Below are 20,042 nucleotides of genomic sequence, written 5' to 3'. Positions count from 1 at the left end.
ATCAAAAAGGTGAATATAGAACTTTGCAGCGAGAGGAAGTAGAAGAAGAATAGTTATCATAGGAGTTAGAGGGTTTAGAAGATGGCAGAGCAGATCTAGGCAGCAACTGTTGGCCCTACCACAGCCCAGAAATGAAGCAGTGAAAGAATAGCTGACCAGAGAGGTGGGTGAAAGAGTAAATACCCTAAAACTCAATGTTGGACAACTTGAGACTTGAAGGGACTTGGAATTTGGTTACTGTTATGGTTTGGATGTGAGGTGTCCCCAAAAGCTCATATGTGAGAAAATGCAAGAAGGTTCAGGGAAGAAATTAGTGGGTTATGAGAGCCTTAACCCATTAAGTGAATTAATCACCTGATGGGATTAATTGAGTGGTAACTGAAGACAAGTGGGGTATGGCTGGAGGAGGTGAGAATTGGGGGTGTAGCTTTGGGTTATATATTTGTATCTGGTGAGTGGAGATATCTCCTCTCTCCTCCTCTCTCTCCTCTCTCTCCTCTGTCTTCTCTCTCTTCTCTCTTCTCTCTCTTCTCTCTCTCTCTCTCTCTCTCTCTCTCTCTCTCTCTCTCTCTCTCTCCTTCCTGACCACGTGTGAGCTGCTTCCCTCTGCTATGCTCTTCCTCCATTATGTTCAGGCTCACTTCAAGCCCCAAGGAATGGACTCTGATGCCTATGGACTGATACCTCTGAAACCATGAGCCCCCAAATAAACTTCTCCTCCCCTACAATTGTTCTGGGCAGTTATTTTAGTCCCAGTGGCAAACAGATACTGAAGCAGAAAATAAGGAAAGAATTCCTTGACCCTGAACCCTGACTAGAGTGGTATCAGGGGAGGGGTAAGAAAGAAAGAGGGAGAGAAAAAACCCACAAGCTTACTTCCTTAACAACAGCTGGAAAGAAAATCATGTCAAGTTAAAACAGGACAGTAGCACCAAAGACAGTGAAGGAGATCACACAGTTCAGCTGAAATTGTAGGCAGAAATCTGCCATGCACGGTAGCCATTTTGTGGAGTCTACAACTAGCCAGTTTCTCTAGAAGAAATTAAATCAGCACAGATTTTCCCCACCAACAGATAGTAACAAATAAAGCCAGGAGAATATCTCTGAAACTGTTTTTTCCCAGTAATCCCTCTAGAAGGGATTTGTAGAGGGATTGCTGCTAGGTGAAGGCTACCAAAATCCCCATCTCACCCTGGACAAAGGAAATGTGGTGGAACTGACCCCAAAGGAAATCATTCCTGGGGCATGCTAACCAGCACTCCCCACAATTTCCACAGGAGCTCAGGAAAAGTCAGGCCATTTGACACTCTACCCCCATCACAGTGGTGAGTAAACCATAGTTATCTTCAGCAGGCAGTATGGAGGCTTCTGTACCAAGACTGCCCACAGAGAGCCTGCACCCACAGGCCCCACAGTTGCATGCAACCACCAAATGCTTAGATAGTGCAGCTACAAAGAAGTCCCTATGGAGGAGAGTAGGGCCTCACTGATTTACAACAGTCAATGACAGTTCTGAGCCTTACACTCTGCACCCCACAACCAACAGAAACAACCAGTATATGTAGCAACCTTCAAGCATGCAGACTCTGACCGTTGGGCTATCTAACACTGGCTGGCAAAAAAAAAAAAAAAAATAGCAATCAGGGGAGTAGTTCCTATGCCCCAGAACCTCTAGATCCAGAGCTGTGAGTCTCAGAGTTGCCAATTAATTAATTCAGACACACACCCACAGAAGGCATTTTCTGAGGATAGCCTGAAGCATCCAGTAAAGAATCTCAGTACATTCACAATAGTAGTATGCCGCAGTCTGGCTGGGCACAAATGCCACAGTCTGGCTGGGCACAAAATCACGAGCCACCACACAGCTTGTAGATTCAAACAGCAACTCTTTATTCCCGAACTCACACCAGCCGTCTACAATCACGTTCTGGGGAAATCCACGTTCTCTGCCAAAATCCACCTCCACTGGGCTTCTGTCTCCCAAAAAATACTGTCTGAATCCCGTGAGAACTCAAGGGGAACTCAGGCAGCAGGATACGTCCTATTCCCAGCAGGAATAATCTTAAACCTGGAACCACCCTAAACCCGGATAGTCCTAAACCGGGAACGCCCTAAACTCGGATCCGCCTTGGTCCTTGAGCAAGGTCACCTACATGCAATGTCACTGCAAAATGTCCTATTTCCAGGAGTCCTTCCACTAAGCAACATGGGGTACGCTGGCAAGGAAATTGTCATACCTACTTGCCTAATGGCTCCCAGCAGCAGTATACCAAACAAAGGATCTTACAGAGGAGCACCACACAGACACCAGCCACCAGCCAATAGGCCAAGACTCAAGCTCACTAGTCTTCAACCTGTGTGCTTCCAGAGTGGACAGCAGCCCTACATTCCCCTACAAGCCACCCAATGCTACACCAACCAGACTCCAATACCTCAACCTTAGACCGGCATACCCTGTATGCTTGGAAATATACAGCAGGAAGCTACACTGGATTTGACAGCACTGGACACACAGGGCTTTTCTTCAGGCGAGCACACAAGACTGAACCCCCTAACAAGGAGTAACCTGGTGGCTAAGTAACAATTAGAGAATGTCTCATCTCATTCCTACTACCGGAAAGCTAGTCAGAACCTGAACACACCAAAGATCAGAGGGGGTCCTCTTAGAATTGTATCAGAGGTGGCCTGGTATGATCTCTATCACCATACTCAGAGAAACTTAGAGGTAAAGCCAAGGAGTGATGTGTATCTTCTAAAGGTCCCAAATCCTAGTGAAATCCAAATCATGAAGACTCAATAAGAAACCTCCCCACCTTAGCATAGAATATCAGAAATATTATTATCTGAAAAAGAACCAAACAGAAATCCTGAAAGTGAAAGACAATAAATCAAATCAAAAATTCAAGTTGAAAGCATCACCAATAGATTAGACAATGAAGAAAACAGATTATCAAAAATAAAGTATGTATGTTGAAAACAGAGTCAACAATAAACAAAAGATGTTAAGAGATTATAACCAGAATATCCAGGAAATTCAGAATAATATTAAGAGACCAAATCCAAGAATCTTGGATGTAGAGGAAGGCACTGAAATACAAACTAACAGAATGCATAGCATTTTCAATGAAATAATATTAGAAAGGTTTTCCAAACCTTAAGAATGAGGTGGAAATCCAAATACAAGAGGCATTTAGAACCTGAAATACACAAGGTCAAAAAAAATCCCCTCCAAGACACATTACAATTAAAATGACTTATATCAGTCATTTTAGAAGAAGAAGAGAACCTTTAGAAGAAGGAGAGAACCTTAAAAGTTGCTAGAGAAACATGGCAGGTCACATTTAGAGGTAAGCCAATTATAATGTCTACTAATTTCTCAGCACAGACCCTGAGGGCTTAGAATAATATATACTAAAATAGATAACAGCTACCAACAAAGATTGCTATATCTAGCACAACTATCCTTCAGAATCAAAGATGAAATAAAAACTTTCCATGATAAGCAGAAACCAACAATTCGTAACTATCAAGCACTACACAATATCCTCAATGAAATATTTCACAAAAAAGAAATGAAAAATATATATCAAAGCCAGTTAATGAATGAATCTCACTAAAATAATAAGTCAGTTAAATGAGTATCAATTCTGAATTAAACATTAGAAAAAAAATCAAAATATTAAGATAAAGAATGTCTCTAAAGCCTGCATAATGAGAGAATATCTTGGCCACCTGCTCCTCAGATAGAGCATTAATATCCAGAATGTATAAAGAACTCAAAAAACTTAACATCCAAAATACAAATAACCTAATTAATAAATTGACAAAAGAACAGAACATACACTTCTCAAAAGAAGAAATACAAATGTCCAGGAAATTTATTTAAAAATTTTTAACATCTCTAGCAATCAGAGAACTGAAAAATCTAAACTACATTGATATTTCATCTTACTCCAGTCATAACAGTAAATATCAAGAATACAAATAATAATAAGTGTTGGTGAGGATATAAGGGGGAAGGAATATTCATACATTGTTGTCGGGACTGCAAATTAGTACAAATACTCTGTAAAGCAGTATGGAGATTTCTCAAAAAACTGGGAATGGAACCACCCACATTATGACCCAGCTATCCCACTCCTCAACATATATCTAAAAGATCTGAAATCAGCTTTCTAGAGGAATGCAGCTGCATCAATGTTTATAGCAGCACAATTCACAATATCCAAGCTATGGAACCAACCTAGTTACCCATCAACAGATGAATAGGTAAAGAAAAAATAAATAAAATATGGCATATGCCAGTAAATGGATAAAACTGGTGGCCATCATGCTAAGTGAAATAAGCCAGACCCAGAAAGTCAAAGATTTCATATTTTCTCTTATACACATATGCTAGTACAAAATAAAAGGGAAAAAAAGAAGGAAAAGAAAAGAGGGGATTTCTTCAAAATAGAAGAAAGATCATAGACTAGAGGAAGGGAATTGAAAGGGAGGGAGGAGGGATGCAATAAGGGAAGAACAGTGGAATAAATCTGACCTAACTTTCCTGTGTACATATATGAATATACCACAGTGCATCTCAACTTTATGTGTATCCACAAGGAAATAATTTTTAAAAACTATAAGTAAATATAAATATTAGTAAAATAGAGGGAAGGGAATGGGGAGAGTGAGGAGGGAAAAGAAAAAGGAAGTACTGGGAACTGAATTAGAGCAAATTATATTTTATGCTTTTATAATTATGTCAAAATGAATCCTAAAAATTATTATCTCTCTATGATAACACTGAATGTAAATAGTCTTAAAACTCTCCAATCAAAAAAAAAGATTGGGAAAATTACTTTGAAAAACAAGGCCCAACCATATGTTGTTGATAAGAGACTCACCTTACAGGCAAAGATATCCACAGGCTGAAAATGAAAGGATGGATGGAAAAAGATTTTCCATGCAAATAGACACCAAAAGCAAGCAGGAATAGCTATTCTCATATCTAACAAATTAGACTTAAGGCCAATATTAATTAGAAGAGACAAAGAAGGTCACTTTATACTGGTTAAGGGAATTATCCAACAAGAAAAAATGATTGTAAATATTTATGCCCCAAATGTCAGTGCACCTAAGTAGGTTAAAAAAAAAAAAAAAAACTATACTCAATATAAAGAATCAAATAGATCCTGATACAATAATACTGGATGATTCCAACACACCTCCCTCATCAATAGATAAGTTGTCTAGATACAAACTAAGCAAACACTCTTCAGAACTAAAATTTTCCATTAATCAAATTAACCTAACAGATATCTATATTTTGTCCATCAAGAATCTAATTTCCTTTCTTCTCAGAAACATGTGAAACCTTCTGTAAAATTGACCATATTTTTGGATACAAAGCAAGTCTTAGCAAATGCAAAAGAAGAGAATTCCATGTATTATTTCATATCATAACGGAATGAAATTCGAAATCAATAACAAGATAAATAGCAACCATTTTAACACCTGGAGATTAAATAATACACTTTCAAATAAGGAATGGGTCATAGAAGAAATCAGGAGAGAAATTGAAAAATTATTAGAAACAAATGAAAACAGAGATACAACATATCAAAATCTCTGGGACAGCATGAAGGAAGTTCTGAGAGGAAAGTTATAGTATTGAGTGCCTACATAAAAATAGAAAGAACCCAAATAAATAATCTAATGTTATACATCAAGGCCTTAGAAAAACAAAAAAACACTAATTCCAAAATTAGGAGAAGACAGGAAATAATTTAGATCAAAGATGAAATTGAAAATAAGTAAACAACACAAAGGATCAATGCAATATAGTTGGTTCTTGAAAAGATAAGCAAGATTGATAGACCCTTAGCCAAACTAACCAAATGAAAAAGACCCAAATTGACAAAATTAGAGAAAAGATATCATCATAGCCATTTCTGAAATACAGAGAATTATTAGAAATTATTTTGAAAATTTATACTCCAATAAACTGGAAAATATAAGATACATTGACATAATTATATTATACATTGCTGTTTATAATATATCAATGTATCCTTTATTGGTAACATATTTAAAGTTAAGTTGTGTTATTGTTGGATAAATGGAAAGGAGACCATGAAGAGTGCAAAACTGAAAATGCTGGAGAATGAAAGCCTACTTACAGGTAATTATGGAAGTGAAATCCTGGATGAGAAGAATGCAAAGTGATCCAAATCCAGATGGAGTTTGCTTATGAAGGGAATAACCTTTCTTCTTTGAGATAAGAGATAGGGAAACTGAACAACATAAGGGATTGGTTATCCATTGATTAAAAAAATAATTCAGAAATTAGATCATGAAGAGAAAAGAACAGATCTGGAGTAAATGACTGTGGAAAGTATGGAAGGGAGAAGTCAATGTGAGTTGAGACCCATCAGCATGGAACAAAACAAGTCTGTATTGATCTAGCTTGCTTAGTCTATAACTTCCTGTGGGAGTTCTCTGAGGCCTATGATAAGGAGCAGAGAGTGTTGAATCAGCATCCATATGTTGTGGACTGGCATGGTAAGCCTGGCAAAATATTTTCAGGAGGCTGAAGTAAAGCTGGGTTCTGGGGAGTCTGAAGTTGAATCTGTTTAACCAGAAAACAATTAATGGCTGGGCACAGTGGTACACACCTGTAATCCCAGCAGCTCAGAAGCCTAAAGCAGGATCAGCCTCAGCAACTTAGCGAGGCCCTGTTTCAAAAGAAAAACTGGGCTGGGGATGTGGCTCAGTGCTTAAGCACCCCTGGGTTAAATCCCTGGTACACAAATGAGAAAGAACTGGGGAGGGAAAAGAGATGGGGGGAGGAAGGGAGGAAGGAGTGAGATCATGTGAATATGCAAGCAATTAGTGGACTGGGTGAAGTTTCCCAATTCAAGAGATTAAAGATTCCAACAAGGAAAGAGAACAGAGTCTTCTGGTGATTGAGGAGATTGGGATAACTAACATATGAAGATTCTGTGTTTGAGGGGGCAATGTAGAGATCTGAGGGGAAACAACAAGGTCTCAGGTGCATCCATGCTGGCAGAAGCTTGATTGTAGTGGAGATAATGACATATTGAGGCAAAGAAAGCAAGGCATTATGAGGTCAGAGAATCCATTTGAGATTTTACTTGAGCCAGTTTGCAACTGTCCCAATGGATTGCACTCATATCATATCCTTCTCTTTCTTCCTACTCTTTGTTCTTTTAGGCTTTTTCTGTTTGTGAATTGCTGAGGCTCAAACTTTCTTCTGAACCTTGAGAGGAATGTTGCACATTCTTTCCTTCTATAATTTTTAAACATCTTTAGCATCTACTATAATGAAAATTTGTAAAATCAACTGACTCCCTGATTTTACTTCTGTTATTTGTTGTTTCTCTTACACTACTGAAGAAACCTAGGCATTAATTTTTTTTAATAACAAAAAATCCTTTTTGATCTTTTGTTGTACAGAAACATGTCTGGGCTTTTGCTCTTAGCAGCTTCTCTAGAAGGAGGTTTTCACAGCTGCCTTCATACTTTCATTTTGCCACGATGAACTGGCAGCCTTCAGATCTAATAAGCACCAAACCGCATAAAGAGAAATGTTTTTTTCTCACAGAGTAAATAGTCAAAAAGGAGAAGCTGAGAACTAATGATGGCAGGATATGAATACATTCACTGTACTATGCTCTTTAATACCAGGACCAATGGATTCACATACTCAAACGTGTTATTAAAATGGAATATTGAAGTTTTCAATGTTCTGGCAATGTACAAAGAACTGCAACTTCAGAAATGGGCCCAATTAATATTAAATCTGAAAGGAAAGACTTGGTGTCCTCATTAAAATGACAAAAACCTACATTTCAGAGAGTGGGAAATACATTTTGTAGGGAAGGTCCCCTCAGTAACATTATAGGTGATAACAATCTTTTTCTTAGTGACAGGTCCAAACTGAGAAGATTATTATCTGTTCCCACTTGGCTACAGGTATGCATTGCTGCTCACTTGCATGCCCTTTCCCCCAGGCAGGACAGAAGCAATCTCTCCTCATTTTCTCAGAGGGAAAATGTTTTGCATTTAAACTACAGAAAGTGCCTCTAACCCATTCTGAATCTCTGCCCTTTTCTTGTCCATGTATCTATTGTGACATGTAGAACATGAGTATAATCACTGACCTGGAGTACAAAAGAAACAAAAGGAAGAAAACAAAATGTAACTATTTTGTATTAAGCCATATGGACTGCCAGAGGACAAACGTGCAAACCAAAGCAGAAGTAAATAATTGTCTATCTGTAGGATTCACTTGATTTGCAGAGAAACCTTTATGCTATTCAGCCAGACTTCAGATCAAGATGCTGTCCTTGGTACTGACTCAACAAGCAAAGCAAATATTTCTGCCTTTATTTGGCAGATAGTTGCCCTTTTTTCTACACAGTTTTGTATATACAATCACCATAACTCGTAGCATCTTCCTTTGGTGTTATGATAGAAATACTGCCTTTCTGATGGAAAGTATCCCAGAAGTTGGGAGAAGGCAAGAATAGATAGTATTTGGAGTGCTGGGAATCCAAGTCTTTGTATTGTTGGCTTTCTCTTCAAAGACATAAAATCTGTGTAATTACACCAAGAATTAAAATCTTTAACAAACCCAAACATAAAATGAAAGTGTCATACCAAAGGTCTTTTGTAATTTTTTTAAATTAAAATGAGAGATTTAAAATTGCCATATCAGGATAATTGCATGGCCACCCACAGATACTGAGATTACTTAAAGATAGTTCTCTGCAGAACCTTTCCAAGTACATTGCCTCTCTCTGCTGTGGATAGACAATCTGATCACAGAGACCTACATAAGTACCTAATAGTTTTAGGAAAACCCTTAGGTTCAAGGCATTGAATTAAACCCAGTGCTTCCTAAAGGCAGCTTCCCCTTAGGAATAGGGTGTTTGGGATTTTGTTTTGTTTTGTTTTGTTTTTCCCCTCAGAATTCAGTTCTCTTCTATATATTTCACCTTTGTATATCACAACTTCTTTCCCCTCCTTATATAGAGAATAATTAATCTTTATTTGAAATCCCTTTAGAAAACATTTCTTGGGGTTGAGGTTGCAGCTCAGTTGTGGAACACTTGCCTAGCATGTATGAGGCACGGGATTTGATCCTCAGTGCCACATAAACAAAGAAACAAAGGTTAAAGAAAGAAAACACTTTTGGGGGGTACCAGGGATTGAACTCAGAGGCACTCGACCACTGAGCCACATCCCCAGCCCAATTTTTTATTTTATTTAGAGACAGGGTCTCATTGAGTTGCTTAGGGCCTTGCTTTTGCTGAGGGTGGCTTTGAACTCACAATCTTCTTGCCTCAGCCTCCTAAGCCATTGGCCAGCTAGAAAACACTTTTTATTAAAAATTTTTTAAGTTGTAGATGGACACAACACCTGTATTTTATTTATTTACTTATTTATATGTGGTGCTGAGGATCGAACCCAGTGCTTCACACATGCTAGGCAAGTGCTCTACCACTGAGCCACAACCCCAGCCCTAGAAAACACTTCTAACAGAATGAAATTATGGCATTTGCTGGTAAATGGGTGGAACTAGAGACTATCATGTTCTCTCTGATATGTGGATGCTAACACACAGAAAGGGAGGGTGGAGAGGGAAAAACTGAGGTTCACTGGATTAGACAAAGGGAAATGAAGGGAAGGGGGATGGGAATAGGAAAGACTAGAATGAAGCGGACATAATTTTCCTATGTTCATATATGAATACATGACTAATGTAACTCCCCATCATGTACAACCACAAGAATGGGATCCTACTTAGAAAAAGTTATACTCTGTGTGTGTATAACATGTCAAAATACACTCTACTGTCATATACATCTAAAAAGACTTTTTAAAATTAAGTCAAAAAAGAAAATATGTCTTATACCTTTTACAACTTAAAATTTCAATGGTTTGATTTCTTATTACTTTTTTCCCTGTTTTAAACCCAGAGTCCCTGTGCATAGGTAGCTGAGAAAATCCACATCTTTGTCAAATTGCCTTTTAACTTCTTTATAAGTTTAATATACAGTTTTAACTTTTGATCCATCTTGATAATATCTCTTTTTCTGGGATTTTTTCCTGATATTAATCAAAAAAGTGGGCTGAGGGTATAGCTCAGTAGAAGAGTATTTGCCTAGCATGCAACAAGGCCCTGGGTTCAGTACCCCACATTTCTATAAAAAAAAGATGGAGAAGAAAGAAACTACAAATATTTCCATTAATATAGTATGTAAACAATAGAGATTAGTGGATCACAATTTTTAAATAGTCATAAGCCTGGAATATAGAAGGCACTCAATAAATGTTTGTTGAATTAATGAAAATTCCTAATTAAATATTTTGAAATAGGTTTATAATTTTGGACCTTAGAGAATGTACCCAAACACATAAATAATTAAATTTAACCTAGGTTTCCCCCATGTGTCTTTATTTCTTTATTAACAAACTATTTTTAGAGCAGTTTTTGATTCAGAGAAAAATTGAGTAGAAAGCAGAGTGTTATCCTTGTCCCTAAAAAAGGAAGTCTTCCCCCACTATCAACCTCTCCCACCAGAATGGTGCATTTGTTTCAATAAGTCCATTGACACATCATTAAGCATACAAAATCCATAGTTTACATTAGGGTTCACTCTTGATGATGTACCTTCTCTGGGTTTTGTCCAATATATAATGGGATGTATCCTACATGCTTATGTCATACAGAATAGTTTCATGGCTCTAAAAATCCTCTGTGCTATGCCTATTCGTCCTTCCCTTAATGTTAACCATTAACAACCACTGTCTTTTCACTATCTCCCCAGTGTTGTCTTTTCCAGATCACCATATGGTTGGCATCATATCATATGTAGCCTTTGCAGATTGACAGCATTCATTTAATAATACTATATATTTAAGTTTCCTTCATATATTTTCATGGTTTGATGATTCATTTCTTTTTAGTACTGACTAATATCACATTGGATATACCATGATTTATCTATTCATCTGCTGAGGGCAACTTTGTTGCATCAAATTTCGACAATTAATAAAGATTCTGTAAATATACATTTTTACAGATGTATATTTACTTTTGTGCAGACATTTTCTTTCAGTTAATTTGGATAAATACTGGATTTGGTGTAAAAGAATGATTGCTGGATTTTATAAGATAAAAATATAAAATCATATGTATATGATTTTGTAATAAACTGCCAAACTCTCTGCTTACTGAAGTACATTTGATTTGATTAATTTGTTCTTTTTATCTAGTTTTCTAAGGTAGAAGTTCACATAATTGATTTTGATCTTTCTTCATTTCTAATATATGCATTTAGTGCTACAAATTTCCCTCTAAGCACCATTTTTGCTGCATTCTATGGATTTGGATAAGTTGTATTTTCATTTTCATTTAGTTCCAAATATTTTTTTTTCATTTCTCTTGATATTTCTATTTTTTAGTATTTTTTTAGTTATGGATGGACACAATACCTTTATTAATTTTTATGTGGTGCTGAGAATCAAACCTAGTGTTCCACACGTGAGGGGCAAGGGCTCTACCACTGAGCTATCCCTTCATATTTCTCTTTGACCAATTTGTTATAAGTAGGGTGTTTAATCTCTAAATAGTTGGGGATTCTCCAGCTATCTTTCTGTTATTGATGGCTAGCTTAATTCCACTATGGTCTAAGTACATATATTGCATTATTTCCTTTTTTTAAAAGATGTTAAGGTATATTTTGTGGCTTAATATGTAGTCTCTCAGAAAAACTTCCATGTGGGCTAGAAAATATGTAATTTGCTGCTGTTGGATGAAGTAATCTATAGATGTCAATTATATCTAGTTGATTGATGGGATTGTTGAGTTCAACAATGTTCTTACTGATTTTCTGCTTCCTAGAACTGTCCATTTTTGACAGAAGGGTGTTAGGAGGTTAATCTATTTCTCCTAGAAGTTCTATCAGTGGTTGCCTCACATATTCGATGTTCTGTTTGTTAGCCTCTTACACATTAAGAGTTGTTACATCTTCTTGGAGTACTGACCCCTTTAGCATTATGTAATGCCTCTCTTTATCCATTAATTTCCTTGTTCTGAAGTCTTCTCTGTCTGAAATTAATATAGATATTTCAATTCTCTTTTAATTAAAAGTGTTCGAATGATATACCTTTCTCTCTTTACTTTGGATCTACATATTTCCTTATATTCGAAGTGGTTTTGTTATGAGTCATATACTTGGTTATTATTTTTGATCCACTCTGACAATCTATCTTTTATTGGTGTGTTTAGAGCAATGACATTTAAAGTGATTACTGGTATGTATATTTGGATAAACATCTACCATGTTTGCAGCTGTTTTCTTTTGGTCACCCTTGGTCTTTGTTACTATTTTGTTTTCTACACTTTTTCTGCCTTTTCTGGTTTTAATTGAAGGATACTACATTATTCTATTTTCTCTTTTTCTTAGCATATCAATTTTACTTTTTTAATGTAATTTTTAGTAGTTTCCCTAAAATTTTGCACTGTACATTTACAAGTAATCCAAAGCCACTTTCAAATAACTCTACACCATTTCATGGGTAGTACAAGTTCCTTACAATTACAAAATATTCCTAATACTTTTCTTCCATCCTTTGTATTATTGCTTTCATTCATTTCACATATACATAAGTGTATATAGTTGAACACATTTTTTTTGCTACTGTTATTCTGAACAGTTATATGCTTAATCACTTGAATAAGAAAAATAAAAGGTTTTATTTTACCTTCACTTACTCATTTATATGTTCTTCCTTTCTTTATGCAGATCTAAATTTATGACATATCATTTTTCTCTTTTCTGGAAAACTTCTTTTAGCATTTCTTGCAAGGCAGATTAATAGCAACAAATTGCTTTTAGTTTTTACTTTTCTGAGAAAACATTTCTTTTTATTTCACTCTTGGAGAACAATTTTATAAGGTACAGAATTCTAATTTGCTAGAGTTTATTCTCTTAATCTTTAAATACTTCACTCCAGTTTTCTTGTTTGCTGAAAAGCCAGATATAATATTTATATTTACTTTTCTATAGGTAAGGTGCTGTTTTCCTCTGACTTCTTTTGAGATTTTTTCTTTATTTTGATTTTCTAAAATCTAAGTGTGATATGCATAGGTGTAGTTTGGGGGGGGGGGCATTTATCCTACTTGGTGTTGACTGAGCTTCCTCAATATGTAGTTTGGCATGTGACATTAATTTAAGAAAATTCCCAGCCATTATTGCTTTAAGTATTGCTTCTTTCTTTCTTCTCCTGGTTTTCCCATTATACATGATTACTGCTGCTGTGGGTGTCCCCTACTTCCTGGATATTCTGTTATTTTTCCTTTAGTCTTTTTTTCTCTCTGATTTTGTTATGGTATGCATATTTATGTTCCCCCAAAATTCACATGCTGACACCTAATCACCATTGTGACAATATTGGGGGAAGTGAGGCTTTGGGGAAATGTGGTGCATTCATAAATAGGATTAGTCCCCTTTATAGAAGAGACTCCAGAGAGCTGCCCTTGCCCCTTTATGATGCAAGGATACTGCTAGATGGCACCATCTATGAATCAGGAATTGGACATTCAGCAGACACTGAAAACTACTAGTACTTTGATCTTGTACTTTCCAGTTTACAGAACTATAAGAAGTAAATTTGTTGTTTTATAAGCCACCCAGTTTATGATATTTTTCTAGAACCCAAATGGACAAAGACAGGTTTTTAGTCTTGGAGAAGTTTTTAATTATCATATCCTGAAGCTCAGAGATTCTTTCCTCAGCCATATTCAATCTACTATTGACCTAACAAAGGCATTCTTCATTCCTATTACAGTTTTGGATCTCTAATATTTTTTATATTCTTTCTTAGAATTTCCAACTCTCTGCTTGTACTATTCACGTTTTCTTGCATGCTATCTACTTTTTCCAATAAAGCCCTTTGCATATTCACCATAGGGTTTTTTCCTCTTTCTACGTTTTTCTATTTTGGTACATTACAGTTGTACATAATGGTGGGATTTGTTGTTGCATATTTATACATGCATACGTGTAACAATATAATTTGGCCAATATGACTCCCCAGTACTTCCCACCCCCTCCATCTTCCATATCCTGGCCCCTTTCCTCTACTGATCCTTTAACCATAGGGTTTTTTTAATTATTAAATTGCCAGACTGATAACACCAGCTCCTTTTCTATATCTGAGTCTGTACTGATATTTCTCTGTATCCTCAAATATATTTTTTCCATTTAGTATGTCTTTTAATCTTTTGTTAAATCCAGACATGATATTCTGAGTGTAAGGAACTCCAGCATATAGGCCTTCATTTGTGTGGGAGGAGGAGAAATATTCTCCAGTTCTATGATCAAGTCTCCATTTTTTGGTGAGTCTGTATCCCCAGACTATGGACTTCATCAGTTTTATTTCCCTGATCTGTTGGTGGGCAGAATGGCTGGAAGGAACTGGAGTTGAGTATTTCCCTTCCACCAGGTTTGTTAGGCTCTTTTAAAACCCCAGCAGGTTAGGCTCTGGTAAAAATAGTTTTGTGTAAGAGCAAGTTATGTAAATAAGAACAGAATGTTCTGGCATTTCAAAATTCAAAATGGTTCTTTTCCTTTCCCTTGCCAGAAGCAAAAGGAGATTTTTTTTTCTCTGACACTCACTGTGAAAACTGGTAGTGTTCCTGAAGGTAAAGCTTTCAAAAAAAGTATCCCCCAACCCCTCAAGAGTTTTTAACTCACAGACTGTCCACACTGAGCCGCCAACAATTTGTCAATTACAGTTTGTTTTGCTAAGTTGACAATGATTCCCATGGAGGTTTCTGCTCATGAGTTTCCGGTTCTATAAGTCATGATTCACTAGGTCCGCCTGTCTGTAACTCCAATTTGGGGACCAGCAGTTTGCCCTTTGACCTCACTCCCCTGAAGGATATAAGAAGAGCTATTGATTTTTCAGTTCATTCAGCTGTTTATTTCCTGTTAAGACAAAGTGGAAATTTTTAAGCTTCTCACATGGTAGACCAGAAACTAGAAATCTTAATGTCTTAGTTTATACATTTACTTTTCTTCTGTAAGACTAGTCAATGCTGCATTCTTTAAAAACATCTTTCAGCAAAATTATTGTGTAGGCAGTTGTCAGTTTGAGGCAATTAGTCCTATACTTTCTTATTACTAGGCTCTTATAACTTGCTGTATTTCAAATAAAAGTACCTTTTATTTGCATTTCAAATAAAAGTACCAAGTAAGATAATAAAAGTATCTTACTTGGGAATATATTTTAGTTATATTTGGGGGTGGAGAATATGAAGTATGATGAGGACTCTTGTGTGTTAGAATTCTGGCTCACTTATAAAAATGGGTCTGTATGGATTTTGTGTCCATCTCTGTAGTCCTGGCCAATTTAGACCTAAACTCCTCCTCCTCAAGAGGCTTTTTAAATAAGTGTTTTTATCAGTACATTATAGTTATATATAATGGGCTTCACTTTGACATAATCATATATGCATGTAATATAATTTGCTCACTGTAGTCCATATTTCTTCTTTCACTCCCTTTCCTCCTCCCCCTCCTGTTCTTCTTTCTCTATTCTACTGGTCTTCTTTTTACTCATTTATAGTTTTTTTAATGGTTCTTATAGATATGCATGAAAGTTAAATTCACTGTGGGGCTGTGGTTGTGGCTCAGTGGTAGAACACTTGCCTAGCATGCATGAGGCACTGGGTTCGATTCTCAGCACCACATACAAATAAATAAACTAAAAGTCCATCAACAACTAAAAAAAATATTTTTAAAAAAAGTTAAATTCACTGTGGTATATTTGTATATGTATGTAGCATAATTTGGTCAATTTTATTCTATCATCCCTCCTTTTTCCCATCTGTCCTCCTTCTCCCTCTATCTCCTTCCCCTACTCCACTGATCTCCCTCCTATTTTCACAAGATTCCCACCCCTCCTTTTCACCTTATTTTGATCTAACTTCCACATATGAGAAGCAACATTTGATCCTTGATGTTCTGAATCTGGCTTATCTCATTCAGCATGATAATATCCATTTCCATCCATTTTCTTACAAATGCCATAACTTCATTCCTCTTTGTGACTAAATAAAATTCCATGGTGTACATATAGCACATTTTTTTTTTATCTACTTACCTGTTGATTAGTACCTGGGCTGGTTCCCTAACTTGGCTCTTGTGAATTGTGTTGCTATAAACACTGGCATGCCTGTATCATTATAGTTTGCTGATTTTAGTTCTTTAGGTCTAATTTCCAGGTCTTTGATCCACATTGAGTTGACTTTTGTGTAGGGTGAGAGATAAGAGTTAAATTTCATTCTTCTGCATATGGATTTACAGTTTTCTCAGCACCATTTGTTAAAAAACTATCTTTTCTCCAATATACATTTTTGGCACCTTTTTCTTCTATGAGATAACTTATACATATTCATTTAAAATATCAACCTTTCATGTATTCAACTAAACACAGAAAGTAATCTGGATATGTTTTAACATTTTCCATTAATCATTTAGCCTTAGTATCACAGGCAGAGGCCCTGAAAGAAGAAAATGACAGCCTCCGTTGGCAGCTTGATGCCTATCGGAATGAGGTAGAACTGCTCAAGCAAGAACAAGGCAAAACCCACAGAGAAGATGATCCAAACAAGGAGCAACAACTGAAACTCCTGCAACAAGCCCTACAAGGAATGCAACAGGTACAGGCATATTTGTTTTCTGTGCTTTGGGGAACAATAGCATTAATTCCTCATTTGTAAAAGGGTTTCCTGCAAGTAAATGGGATATCAAACCTCTTCCTCTTGTTGATGTTGTAGTTTCTGGCATGGCTGAGGAAGGAAGTACATGTGCTGTGTGTTAATGAGATATTCTGGTTAATACAGAGATAGCAATGGATCACCAGTTTTAAAACAAGAGCATTCAGTGAGAAATGCTTAACATTAAAACTACATTAGGGAGGGGGAGCATGAGAGAAATAGATGAACTCTAGATAGGGCAGAGGGGTGGGAGGGGAAGGGAAGGGTAGGGGGTTACCAAGGATGGTGGAATGTGATGGACATTATTATCCAAATTACATGTATGAAGACACAAATTGGTGTGAATATACTTTATGTACAACCAGAGATTTGAAAAGTTGTGCTCTATATGTGTAATAAGAATTGTAGTGCATTCTGCTGTCATTTATTTTTTTAAAAATCACTTAAAAAGTTAAAACATAAAAAAAAACTACACTGAACAGAATCTGATCTGTTCTTGATGCTTCAGAAATACTTCAGGATCTAGATAGGAGGACCTCAGGATCATTATGAAGAACCTCAATTATTTAGATATGAAAAAGGGCCAATGAATTTGTATCTAGTTGATGGAATGATATATAATACATACTTTTAGAAGAAATGGCAAGGATCCTATACTTAATTTGGTTGAAAGTGGAGCCATTATGAGTTTGTAAGTATCAGTGCCATGGGTGCATAATAATAATTCATTCTATGTGATTTTATTTTGTTTTCAGTCTTTTATGTGAATGAGCTTGCCTGCACATAAATAAATAATTGCATCCAACTCCAATTGCATTCACATTCAACATTATATAGCAAGTGCTCAATATACAGAAGTTTGGTGTAACTATGACCAGAGTGAGCCTACAGTTTAAAAGATATCAACATCTGCATTTACTGTTGTAAAGAAGTAGCACTTGTGAGTAAGGGTACTCTTTCCTTCTGTTGTGCCAGACCACCAACCATTTTCCTTACAACTTAAATTGTGCAATAATTTTTTAAACTCTATGCCTCAGAATTACCTAGTGCAAAGCTAATTGCCAGTTGGAAATTACAACTGATGAACTGGGAGTCTCTTCTGGCACTAGCAGCCCTGTATTATTATCTTCTTGTATGACAAGTAATATCACATTAATATTTCACTTTTCCTATTAACAAAATCAGTGAAGTAATGCTTACCTTCCTTTTAATGTCATCGTGGAGTTTAATTGGAACACAAAATTATATCAGAGATCTTTCTAACAAAAAAATGTGTTTGCTGTGTTCGACTTCAAAGAACTTGGACAGTGTACATTGTACCCCGCATTTTTAACCCTCCCAGTGGTCTTTTGCAAGCCTTTGAAAAGTAAGACTTTGGAAACATTTTGCCGTTGTTTATTCCTTCTAATATTTATTTTGAAACCATTGAACATAAGAACAGTTTTGCCACTTAAATGCAAAATGAAAGTGATGAATTTTTTCATTTCATCCTTTCAAATACTTCAGTGAGATTTTAGGGCTCTATCTCCTAAAAAAATTAATTTCACTCACTTTGATTACTTTTTATACAGAAAATAGCCTTCTAATCAGTTATCAAATTTCTCCCAACTTGTCTCAAAAGATGTATAGTATAGTATTGTGGTTAAGAACATGGACTCTGGGGTTGATATGGCCTGTTTAAAATCTAGTTCTGCCACTTCCTATCTGAAAGGCCTTAGGGAAGACAGTTAACTTCTCTAAGCCTCAAAGATAATAGTGTCATAGGGTTATTGTGAGGCTTAAAGTAGTTCATGCAAATGAAACCCTTAGCCCAATGCTTAGCATATATTAGGACCTCAATAAATAGTATTTGTTGTAATTATTAATAATGATAAATCCAGCTATTTACCTAGAAATATAGAAATGAGCATATGTGAAATTTTGATTCTTTACTACTTTCTTCATAAAAATTGAAATTGTTTAGGCAAATGGCTATTTGCAAGTATGATTTACAACATTAAGTCCACATCTATGCAGCAATCAAGCTATTTCCCAGACAATATTAACTGTACCATACCCTTACCCCTGGCCAGAATGGAAAAGAAGTTAAGTGACTAGATCAATTAGTTTCTCAGGGCCAAGTTCAACAAAAATTCATATAAGCCAGATAAAATAACTTACAGTAAAAATATATCTTCATTTTCCAAATGTTTGAATGGAAAAAGGTTCTGTTTGCTGGAAGAATGTGAGGCCAGCCCCATCTGATATCTGAGCTCATCCAGGAATTTTAAGTGAAGTGTGGCTTTTTAATTAGAGACTTGATTGTCTTTGGTCTTTGTTGTAGCATCTCCTCAAAGTCCAAGAGGAATACAAAAGGAAAGAAGCTGAACTTGAAAAAATCAAAGATGACAAGCTACAGGTGGAGAAAATGTTGGAAAATCTTAAAGAAAAGGTAAAAGAATCCTAAATGAACCTCTTCCCTTGCCCCTTTCCACCTTTTCCTGTGACAATGAACATGCCCTGTAAGTGTTTGCAATAGAAATCAATATGGAATATTTGGCTGGTTGGGGATTAAAAGTACCTTTCCAGAATAATTCTTATATCAAAGTTCTGCTCTTAGATCTGAGTCCTTGCCATTTCTAAAGGTTCTGTATAGTATATTTTACAATGACTAAAAATTAGTCCCTCCCTCAAGTTCCTCAGTCTTCCCTTTTGGAGAAGAGCAGTGTGCACATCTCTTCTCTGCTTCTTCCTGTAAAACAAATAGCAATATGGAGAGAGTTCATATGACACAAAATACCTTTAATTGGACATTTTAGTAAAGGAAAAAACACATGTGCAACTAGAACATGGACATTTCTTTGAATAGAGTCCATCCAATATAATCATGAGCAGCTACAAGTTAAATTAATAGCCAACAGAAAAGGAAAGGAAACCTTGGAAAAGAATGAAGAGACACAGTTTCCTAAAGCTGGATAATAGCATCATGGGAGGCAAAATGAGACTTTATCAAGTGAGAGCCTGCAAGCGGTGGTAAGAATCACTACTGAGGACATCTGGATGGATTAGCGCATCACTATCATGAGTCAGGTGCCCACTCTATTCAAAGTATATAAAGTCTATTGATAGGTGTGTCCTTGTTATACCTCTCCAATGTCCTCTGTGCTTGAATATTCAGCTGAAGTTATTATCTGAAAAAGAAGGGTCATTGACCCAAACTTGCCTGATAGATTGTCTCAGAATGAAGAGAATGACTAGGAGC

At 36.2% G+C, this 20,042-nt stretch overlaps 1 protein-coding gene across 5 annotated transcripts in view; it reads left to right on the top strand.

Moving 5' to 3' along the window:
* The window catches only part of Enox2 (ecto-NOX disulfide-thiol exchanger 2), a 288,838-nt gene that overhangs the window by 259,744 nt on the left and 9,052 nt on the right, over window positions 1-20,042 (top strand). For all 5 annotated transcript variants that reach the window (XM_071606302.1, XM_071606301.1, XM_027940058.2 and 2 more), the window contains 2 exons: window positions 16,563-16,744; window positions 19,125-19,232. In XM_071606302.1, the coding sequence (XP_071462403.1) occupies window positions 16,563-16,744; window positions 19,125-19,232 (290 nt within the window). The remainder of the gene's footprint in view (window positions 1-16,562; window positions 16,745-19,124; window positions 19,233-20,042) is intronic.

Source organism: Marmota flaviventris, chromosome X, assembly GCF_047511675.1.
Source record: "Marmota flaviventris isolate mMarFla1 chromosome X, mMarFla1.hap1, whole genome shotgun sequence".
Lineage (NCBI taxonomy): Eukaryota > Metazoa > Chordata > Mammalia > Rodentia > Sciuridae > Marmota > Marmota flaviventris.
This window is presented reverse-complemented; position numbering and strand designations above follow the sequence as displayed.